The sequence below is a fragment of the Photinus pyralis genome, unplaced genomic scaffold (assembly GCF_008802855.1).
Source record: "Photinus pyralis isolate 1611_PpyrPB1 unplaced genomic scaffold, Ppyr1.3 Ppyr1.4_LG3a, whole genome shotgun sequence".
Classification (NCBI taxonomy): domain Eukaryota; kingdom Metazoa; phylum Arthropoda; class Insecta; order Coleoptera; family Lampyridae; genus Photinus; species Photinus pyralis.
Genome location: NW_022170509.1, coordinates 12,143,650 through 12,155,184, shown reverse-complemented (window position 1 = coordinate 12,155,184; position 11,535 = coordinate 12,143,650). Strand labels below are relative to the sequence as shown.

At 35.0% G+C, this 11,535-nt stretch overlaps 1 protein-coding gene across 1 annotated transcript; it reads left to right on the top strand.

Moving 5' to 3' along the window:
* The first annotated feature begins 9,659 nt into the window (after positions 1–9,659).
* On the top strand, positions 9,660–10,736 carry LOC116165735 (activating signal cointegrator 1 complex subunit 2 homolog). The gene is made up of 2 exons (XM_031480399.1): positions 9,660–9,743; positions 9,817–10,736. The coding sequence occupies exons 1-2, from the start codon at positions 9,732–9,734 to the stop codon at positions 10,567–10,569; spliced, it is 765 nt and encodes a 254-aa protein (XP_031336259.1). The 5' UTR covers positions 9,660–9,731; the 3' UTR covers positions 10,570–10,736.
* The last annotated feature ends 799 nt before the right edge of the window (positions 10,737–11,535 follow it).

Here is an 11,535-nt window from a genome sequence, read left to right as displayed (position 1 = left end):
GAATACTTTTCAAAGTATTCGAATAGTTTTTATAGTATTCGAATACCTTTGATAGTATTAGAATACTTTTGAAAGTATTCGAATACATTCTAAAGTATTTGAATACTTATTTTTCAATGTATCTGTATCTAGTTTTCGCTTGTGCTGGACGTAAAAGTATTTAGTATGCAAATACCTTTGATTTGTGTAAAGTATTTACTATTTAGTATTCAAATACTTTTTGAAAGTATCTCTGCGAGACAGTATTATGCAATAAATGCTACATATATGCATAATTGAAAATATACCACACATTTCATTCCACAACAAATTTTAAACGAATCGACGTAATAAACGGTAACATTACACAAGTAACAACCCCATTGATTTAAAAATAACTAGATTACACTAGCATGCCTATAATAGTGAGGATTTAATCTTAATTGTATAGATAGCAATCGCTCCAGAGGGGCGGGGGAAGGGTGGCACGGCTTTCTGCTCCCTTCAAATGGCACCCCTGCTATAGGTTCCGAAAAGTTTAATGTAACGGGGTTTGTTGTTTAAAATTTTGTCCAACGTAAAGCCGCTGTTACTCCACAGTTGATGAAACTTTTTATGGGGGGTTACGATTTCTCTATTATCAATCGAAGTTTTGAATTTAGTAACTTACTCAGATATCAGGGAAATGGTAACTAAATGGAAGTCGCTTCCTATTTTATAATATTTTAATTTAATTTTGATGGAGGGGTTGTTAAAATCATTTGCTGAAATTTAAATTGAGTTGCAATGGTGTAGTGTAGATTATCGATACCAATTAATCTCTTAACTAGGTTTTAGAATTTAGATAAATAGAGTTTTGATAAAGAAAGCATGATCAAAATTCGAAAACACCGCAGCTTTGAGAATAATTATTTAAAAGAGCGTATAAAAGAGAGAGTTAATACCTACCTTTTACCCCAAATAGCAGCAACACACAATGCTCAACTGTAAGCCGATAAAATAGAACAACTCAATTATTGAATAATTGTTGAATGCAAGATGAAGTAGCAGGGGTGGCAAGTATTTTTCTAGGTGGGGCTCACGAAATTCCACCACATTATTATGCAAAATAACTCTACATTTTTATCTTTTAAATTATTAATCTACAAATAATTTTTTATGGTTCTCTTTTGTTTCTGTACCCAGATACTTTTGTAGATGGTTAGGGATTTAGCATTGCACATGCGTTAAACCTAATTTTTGCAACCTATTCAGCAGACGCAGCGCGTTTGTTCTTTTGTTGCAAATGGAAATGAATACGCACCTTAGAAGCTGTTCCGATATTAATAAACGAACATCTCTCTTTTCCCTTCCACCTTCTACTTGACTAAAGGTCTGCTCCTGTGAAGTATGTTTTGCAATAGTCGTCTTTTTGATCACTGAAATTCAAGTCCAAGCTATTGTCTTCGCAAAGATCTTTTTCGTTAAAATCCTGGTAACCAATTTTTTGTAATGCACTCTCGCCTTTACCCAGGCCTTTGGGTATTCAATTTTATTGCTTTTTGCAAAATTATATGCTAACTTTAGACTTGCCTTTCTGTCCAGTCCAGTTTTGATGCTTGAATATAAATAATATAATAATTGGGCCATATTTCAACACTTTGCATGGAAAATGCAAATCAAGCGAAATACAAAAAAAATGTTAAGAGATATAAATTTTAGGTCATTTTCTCTACTTTATTTTACAACAGAACTACTTTTTTCCGAAAATAGCTTATACATAAGTTGGACACTACTAAAAAATATTAGTTTTAGTAGTTTTTTTGGTGATTTCTCATAGATGTGGGGAAAATTGTTATTGGACAACTCCAGATGTGTGTTCAGCACACCAAAAAAACATACAATAAACGATTAAAAGCAATTACACTAAAACTTTCCACCTCCTATAGTAGGGGAGCTAGCACGAAATCCACTGAACGAGAATGATCAAAATTTTAACCGATGGAGTTCCATTTTGACCTATCAGAGTATGCTAAAATCGATCGTCTGCCGCCTCAGGTCATACGACTTAAGGCGCTGCGGGTACTTCTTGTGGTACCAATTCTGAAAGGTTGTTTTTCGAGAAAATAAGTTATACACCAAATGAAAACATTGATAATAGCTCTTAAAAAAATATTTAAAAAAATCGCGTACATTTGATAACTCCGTAAAAAAACAATTCTTAGTCGGTTTTTCACGAACTTTCTACGGATATAACTAGGTTACCGTTGGAAGAATGAAGCTGATTTTTTTTACAGACTAATGATAGGTACAGCCAATGACTATGAGAGTGTTTCTTTTTTAAATTTTTGCTCTAACTATAAGATATCTTATAATGTTAAGATAATAAGATAATCTTGTAATTAGAGAAACAATTTAAAAACGAAACACCGTTACGTCATTAGTAGTACCTATCATCAGTCTATAAAAAAAATCAGCTTCATTTGTCCAACCGTAACCTAGTTATATACGTAGAAAGTTCATGAAAAACCGACTAAGAATTGTTTTTTTACGGAGTTATCAAATGCGCGCGATTTTTTTAAATATTTTTTTAAGAGCTATTATCAACGTTTTCATTTGGTGTATAACTTATTTTTTCGAAAAACAACCTTTCAGAATTGGTACCGCAGTCCGCAAGAAGTACCCGCAGCGCCTTAAATCGCATGACCTGAGGCGGCATAGACGATCGATTTTAGCATACTCTGATAGGGCAAAATGGAACACCATCGGTTAAAATTTTGATCATTCTCGTTCAGTGGATTTCGTGTTAGCTCCCCTACTACTACTATCATTTGACTGGGCCTGATTTTTGTATAAACAATCTTCGAATAAACATCGATGCGAACCTTGTTAATGAAGTTTATACTGAATTTCAGGTAGGTACATTTATTAGAAACTCAACGAAAGCTTTTTCTATAGAAAATTTCCATTTAATTTATTGACTAATTGGCGTATCATTATGATGAGAGAAACGATCTTCTTTCGATAAGCAATAATCTGCAAAAAAACTTGTTCCCATGTTAATTGCGTATATTGGGTTTCGAAATATATTCCCCCGGTGTATTTGTGTGCTTGTTTGATTTTATTTAAAGAGTCCATACGCCACCCATTAAAAGCACATAAAATATAGCACTTTTCCGTTTCAAAAAATTCACTTTTTCATAAAACTTAGTTTATTGTGAGTGCTATACTGTTCATGGTACAAGATACATCAAATATTTTTGTTTTTTGTCAAGTGCACATAAAAATATCCTTTCCTCGTTTTAAAATTGTAATTTTTTAAATGAAAAGTTAGGTACCGTTAGGTACATAATCATTCGCCTATTGTGAGGGTTGTAATTTTTTTAAGCATCGAACAACTTGTTTCCTTGTTTGATTCTCTCTACACTCTACAGGATTCACGGTACCATTTAAGTGTGTTTGATTTGTAAAATAAAATGTTTCGGTATGGTACTTAATTTTAATACATTTGGCATGAGAATACACACATATTCACCAAAAATCCTTTTTTATGAGGACTTACTCCCCGTTTCAAAGCTCAAGTTCAAATGATTTACTTTTACCTTGATCTATTGTGAGTGCTGTATTTTTGTGGTACTTCCAACTGCTCCTAGCGTTTTATAAAATTGTTTTGAAATACTATTGGTTTTGAAAAGTTTAATGTTACAAAGTTTGTTGTATTGCTTAAAACTTTGGTCAACGCTCAACGCAATTTCGTTATCACTTACGACCGAGCAATTGAGATTCTACAATTATGGAACTTTCAATGGAGGATTTCAATTTTTCTATTATTTTCTACTATAACTTGTTAGAATCTTAGGGAAACGGTTTTATAATAGATATTGTAATTTAATTTTGACGGAGGGGGTTTCTACGAATCCTTCACTGAAATTTAAATTGCAGCGCTTTAATATTATCTAAACCAACCTTTGTGGAATATAATTAAATAGACACATAGTGAAACCATGATAAAAAAACCTTTGCCGGAAATGTTAATGCACGCGATTTAAGATTAAACATACATTTGAGCTATTCATCAAGTGCTCACTATACAGGGTGTTGTATAAGCGACAACTTAAACCGGTTAAGATTTTTAAAACTGTATATTACGGTTACCCACCCAATATTTGCATGCTTATGAAACGCAGTGTGTACAAATAAAAAACAAACAAAATGATATAATCAATACTGCTACGCATACATAGAAAAATAGAATGGTGGTGATTCTGGTTTTCTTTATATAATAATAATAATAATGACCCAAATCTAAACCTGCGTCTTAAAAATTTGCAAAATAAATCTAAAATTCCGATCGCATTCCACCTGTTAAATATTTCAAATTAGATAAAAATTATTGACCAAGTACCATACAAGAAAACCGGCGACCTAGATTTTGTGGACACTTATGAAATTCCGCTTTACATATTTGGCAGTGACATTGTTAACTGGAGGAAGTGATCACATTGGTGGCATTGACGAGAGCTTTCGCATTTGGAATATTGTGTACTCGAATGTTATTATGCTACTAAAATTGCGAACGTTTACCTCCGTACCTACGCTAATAAAGTATGCATGTTTTATTATGGGGCAATAAGAAAAACACCTAATGCGGATGTAGGATTGTTACGTTACCCAAAGCACTTTCTTTTCAGGAATTAGTTAATTATATAAGTTTACATTGAGCAGAATTTTAATTATAGACTAATTCTGTTCAATGTTGCATATCAATCATTTCGAACTGTTACCAATGCCGATAGAGCTCCATTTTACGGCATCAGGATTTTCGGCGCGTACATCATCTCCAAGTTGAATTTGAATAGGTACCTATAGGAAAGTAATGCATCTGCTTTAAAGTTGTCAGCTAAAACTGATTTTCCCGCTTACCTTGTTTAATAAATTGTGCTACAAAGGAAAGAACTATTAACTTTCCTGTCTTGAATAAGTCATATACTATGTACTTTATGATTTTATTTCTATGGTGCTATTATAAAGTGATTGTTAATTGGTACTTTCTATTAGTCTAATATTATGCTTTTCCATGTTGGGTATGAAGCCGTGAGTTCTGCACATTTATTACTACTAGCGACATATAAAATAAGATCCGTATTTTCCGCTAGCATACCCTTTGATTTTGAACGCGCAGTGATTGGTAAGAAAGCAAGCTCTTCAATTACAGGGTGGAATCGCGAACTTCAACAGGTATCAATCATATTGAGGTCTCTCCACATGTTTAATCTAAAAAACTAACCAAAAAAATGAAAATACCAGAACACTTGCGGTAGTTCCATTTTGGTTTCGTGTCTTTAATTTTTTCAGAGGAAAACTCGACCAAATTTGGTATTTGAAGATTTCGCAATATCGAATTAATAAATTTCTTTATTATATATAACCAAGAACTGCAATACACTTTTTTTAATGTGGGAAAACTAAGTTGGGATTCGATATTTTACGTTCTCGGGTCTCCAGATACCAAATTTCATTTTATATGTTGGGCCGTCTAAACGAGAGTAGTTTTAAATAGCAAACAGTATCGCTATTGGTTCTAAAAATTCAAGTTACTTGATCCTATTTTCTCTTACGTATACATTGCATTGGGTAATAGCTCTGATTAAGATCTAATCTAATTTGACCATGATATAGAGATAGAAAATTAAAACAAAACTTAACAAAAGTGGCTAGTGGAAAAATCAATCTTTGTAACTCTTATGATTACGGAGAAAAAAATTAAAGAAGAAATCCAAATTTTACCACTTCTTTGGGGGTTCTTTGGAAAAAGTGCTTGTATAAATTGGGTTAAAAATAGGAAAGGACTTAACTGATTTCTGTTACTGATAATCTCATTAATCAAAATTTGCAAAAATGTTAACTTCCATATTGGGATGTACTTATTTGAAAAGAATCTCTTATAATAATAACTGTTATTAAATTATCTCAAATCGAATATACGAAAATCAAACAATTTTTGATACGCAATCAAAAAAACAAAAAACCTAATTACTGGACTGAACCAAAAATATTGCTGCAGGCCAGATAATTTAACCTATCCCAGTAAATAATGTAACGAATTAATTTTAAATAAACAAATTCAAATGACAGTAAATTTCATAATACTCAAAGTAAGCTCCTCAGATCGGGATAGTTCAAGTCGTGTCCATGGGCGGCCATTGGGATTTATCGGGCGATCAACGTTAACCTTGTCTTCTATGCCACAATGAGATGGCGTCCAGATGACGTGAAGAGTCTTCTCGGTCTGCTGGAACTGCTGAAAACGTGTTTTAGAGTTTGAAAGAGAGAGTCGGTGATGAATGGAATGCCGAATGGTACAAAGAGGATTTGTTTGAGAAGAGGTCTAGTGGACGTTTGAGAGTTTGACACACTGATTCTGCTCAAAAGTTATTCAGTTCTTCCTTTTATGTCTAAGAATATGTGTACCAAATTTGGTTCCAATCGGTTCAGCCGTTTAGTCGGAAATGAGAGTACAGACGAACCGAAAGGCCGTTAGATCGACATCATCGAGATTTTTTTGATTCTGATTCCTGGTGCGTCAAAACGTATATTTCCGTCAAAAAGTGGAGGGTCGTTTTTTACCACAATGCAATTCCTCCCTTACTAACGTGCGAGTGGTAAAAACCGCTCATAAATAAGAAAGTTGGGTCTGTGCATGCACGATCAATGGACATAATAAAAATGACCCAAATTCCAGCAGAGCCCATTTTATTTTTCTCTATCAACGCATTTAACCACTTCCTAAATTAAATTTTGGGTTTCTTTGATCCAAAATGGTCACTAAAGTAAAGCAAGTTGCACGTTTTGGATATTCAAAAATCAAAATGCAACAAAAATCTAAAAAATGTAAGCACATTAAACGGCAACAGTGTAAAATTATGAGAAGCGAAAAAATATATGTTTGGCTAAAACTGTCTCTGTAAGAGCCACAGGAGAAATTACACTTCCTTAATGCAAACTTCGACACCATAACGAACCAAATAGCAAAAAAAGGTGGCTCTTAAGATAGATGTGAAAGCGACACACTCATAGAGACGGGCGGACGGATCGGGGCAAAAAGATGGCCGCAATAGCACATTTAGCTAACACATTTGTACACAACGCCAACTTGGCTAATATGCGAAGTAGAATAAAAGACGAATACCACCGTACCTTAAGTTACATTTGATGTCACCTCTCCGTATCTAGTGTTCAGCAGCACACCGTGTCACTAACTCAGTGGAAACGAAATGGGTTCCACGTTGGCCGGAATCTACTACAATACAACCTTCAAGTCAATGTTTGAATCAAATTTCAAAAAAAAATCTGCTTAAATAAGAAAGATGCCATTGCGCAGTTATCGCCTACGCACATCTGATTTTTACAACATGCGATATGCTTGTCTTTACTAGAAGCATCTGCGGTTAAAATTTCAACCCCCGGGAATCTCACCAGAACCGCTCAAATATATCGACGACACAACCAAAGACATTATGCGGGATGGCACAAATTAACTTCGACAACTCGTTTTACTGCAATTTCCGGTACCACTTTGTTCAAACCAAAAAACCCAAAGGGAAGCCTCGGTTAAGACCAATTAAACCCCAGCAAAAAGGCTGCCAAATTCCTTTACTACTATAATTGACAGAAAAAATTGGCCTCGCAGTGCCCGTTAATTTTTTTGAATTAAACTCGATGTTCAAAACTATACTAGCCTACAGTCTTGTTTTTCACATATGGGAAAAAATGGAATTTTTGTTTTTAGATTAGACCCTTTTATTTCTTAATTAATTAAGCTATTGGAAATGTGTGTATTACAAATGATTGTTGCATAATCTACTATCTATTTTCAAAATAAGTATACGAGGTCAAGTAAAAGACCTATTGAACCTAACCTCATTTTTTTAAAAGGAACACCCTATATATTTTAATCTAAACAGATATAAACAGACAGCATACTAAATTCCCTTTTCAAAACTATAGCACACCAGGGATGATATTAAAAAGAATTCAAGCGATTAAAAAAATCAAAAAAGATTAAAAAAAGATGTTTAAAAATTAAAAAAAGATTCAAATGGTGACCCTTTTTGATCTTTAAAAACCTTTTTTGAATCTTTCCTCTCTTTAAAATTATGAATTGATGAAATGATTAGACACGGCAAATTGTTATGTCGCCTGCTCACTCTGTAGATTTATTGACTTTTAGTAATCAATCCCTAAACTTCTGTTAAAATTTCGTAAAAATCCGGCCACAAATAAGAGAAAGTTAGCAATGCGATAAAGATCTAATAGCGACACAGCCGTTGGAATAGACCAGTGTTTCTCAACGGGGGCCATAAATGAAAGACAGAATATTGGTAGGCCACGGAAACTTTTCAGGGGGCCACGAAAATTCACTTCTACAATATATTACTGAAATATTAAAATTAAATAAATTTAAATATCCGTGTTTGTGTTATCTCAGTGTACCTTACAATGTACAATAAATTGTAATCACAACTTTAATTGTTTATAAATGGCAAACGCAGAATGCAATTGGTAGAAACGATACCGGATTGTTTGCTATTTTTTCTAACACGACTAACACCCCTGTACCGCCTACCAGGATTAGTTTTTTACAACTTTCAAAGACGCATTTTTTTTTTAAATTTCGTCAAAACAAAATGAAAATGGTTTCTTGATAACTAAAAAATAACTAAAATTAATTTTGATCTAATCTAAAATGTTAAAATATTGAAATACCACATTTAATGGCCTACATTCTATACATTTTTGTGCAAGTCGGAGAAAGACGTAAATTAGTCTAAAAACTTGTGTAAAGTTACTAAAATTTCCAAAATTTGTCGGGGTATGACCCCCCCCCTCCCCTCTCCAGGGGGGATTCCATACCCCCGGGTCTAACGCGGAGGTGGGCCACAGAGCTAAATAACATTCACAAAATGGTTGAGAAACACTGGGCTAGACGGACGGACAAAGTGGTTACAATAGCGATTTCTTTTTAATTTTGTAGAAAAACGCAAAAAATAATAATTGAAAATCAAGTGACTAATTTTACCTTAAAAATACGCTATGATACTTCAAGGATGGAGCTACCTCACCTAGAGAGATCATCTGAAAGATATTCACTTTAACATAAATTTGACGTGTTCGGCCATAGGAAGTGCAAATTTTACTTACACTCATATGAAATGACAAACTGTGGCCCTGCAGTAGGTACCTACTCTGTTTCGGGCCATTTTACATTGTCATTTCACACGTGGACATTGACAATGGTCTTTTCACATGAATGAATACCCGTAGCGTCTTGTGTATAATGAGGTTAATAGGTTCGTTGTAATTTTTTGGGAAAATTTTTCCAAGCCAAGGCGATTAGTTAACGGTAATTACAATTGACACTTATTCGTAAACGAAATTATTTAAAGATCGGTTGTATAACCTTTGTATTAACACAAAGAATTAGTAGAGCATGAAACCTTTAAGTAAACAAACTATCGTCCTATCGTGCTTTACTGCACATTAAATATTTTAAGTAATTTTTTTTCGATTAGAGGCTCCCTAGCAATTTTGTATAATGAGGAAATCCTAAAATAGCGACTTGTCTGTCGGTATAAAGCAGTTTGTAAAAATATGAATTATTTTAATTTAATTCCACTATGTAATGATTAACCTTGCTTTGTGGGGGTAAGCTATAAAACGTTTGGCGTGGAAGGCGAGGCTGTTTACAATTTCGTGCTTCTACAACAAGCGTTATGAATTGCTATGTAAGTAACGATGCCAACTTTAGTGAAACGTGAAAACGGTGCATGTGTAACAAATAATTGTTGATAATTTCAGATACTGTTAATAAGCGGGTTGTGCTTTGTGGTTGCTAAAGCCCAGCAGTACACGACGCCGGTTCCCATTTTAAAGCAAATTAATAAACACAATGAGGATGGGTCGTACAGCTACGGATACGAGGGTGCCGATGGTGCGTTTAAAATTGAAACGAAGTATCCCAATGGGGAGGTTCATGGAAAATACGGTTACGTAGATGACACAGGGAAGTTAAGAGAAATTGAATATGGAGCAAGCAGGCGAGGGTTTGAACCACAAGGTAACGACATTAACGTACCCCCTCCAACTATTCACAACAATCAGCCAATACGCCCTCTTGGCCCCAATGAAGAAGACGATGGACAATACCGCGAGGACCCCTCTATTTACTACAAGGATGAAACATACAATCAACCTCAGCAGAAAAATAATTATGCCGCACCGAAGTACACTCAAACATATCAACAGCCCCAAACGTACCAAAGACAGCAGACGTATCAGCAACCCCAAACATACCAGCAACCTCAAACGTACCAACAGCCGCAAATCTATCAACAACCCCAAACGTACCATCAACCAAGTCGACAAGCTACAAAATTCAGTTTCGATGACTTTATCTCCAACCACCAACCCCAACAGCAACAGCCACAACCGGCGGCGACCTACTACAATCCACGTCCGGCCTACAATCAACACTATCAAGGAGGATTCGGTCCGGCCACAAACGTTGACCTTAACTACGGCTCCTACTCGGTTAATTACAGAAAACGGTAATCGCAACCGCACGCCTAATACCTTTGTTAAGTTCTTGTTAAAGCGATCCCTCGCACACGGTGATGTATCTAAGAAGTGCATGGTAATTGTAAATACTTCAATTATTTATTAGAATGCGAATACGTAATTCATTTACATAATCGAAATAAAAACGACAGCTAACGCTCTCTTTTTTCTTCATTCACACAAAAGGAGTTATTTATAGAAAGTATAACATTGAGAAACCTCGCGAAGTATTTGTGGTACTCCTTTTTAAAATATAGGTGGAGATTGAGAGCCTTGAATTAGAAAAAAAGTCTCGTTGCATGGGAGGTATTTATTGGTACCTTGAGAATATGGTGACACATTTCAAAGAAATTTGTTGCAGCTTCCGAATTTAAACCGAGTTGACATCGACACTGTCAATCGATTCAAGATACGAAATCGACCTTGTGATCAACAAATTATTTCACATTCAATAAAACCGGAACATGTCTGGGACAGATTTTAAAATTGTCGATTTTATTTGACGCGAACTGTCTATCCTTGACAAATAGTTTCTGTAGGTGCAACATCTTCACAATAAAGGAACCGGCGTGGAAATGTGAAAAATTAAGCTTACAGTGACCGATATCTTTAAATATTTTCAATCATTTTAGTACAAAAAACTCCCCCACGAAACCATTTTCCGGTTTCAGGGTTTTCAGTTTCTATAATTACCTGCCCTATCTGTATACAGGGTGATTCTTATAGTACCTGCCACCGTTTGGGAGCGTGTAGGTGGTGCGTAGGGGAGTATTTTGATATAGGACACTTGGGGTCGGAAATCTAAAATAAGGGTGCCAGAGCCAAATTTACCTTCTGGAATTTCACGCCTGTATGTAGGCAACCCAACCGACCAACGTTTCGCGCGGAGCGATGCAGAGCGAGTTAGCGCGAGGAAGCGACATGGGAGGGAAGGAGGGAAAACGACAGTCAAAAGCAATA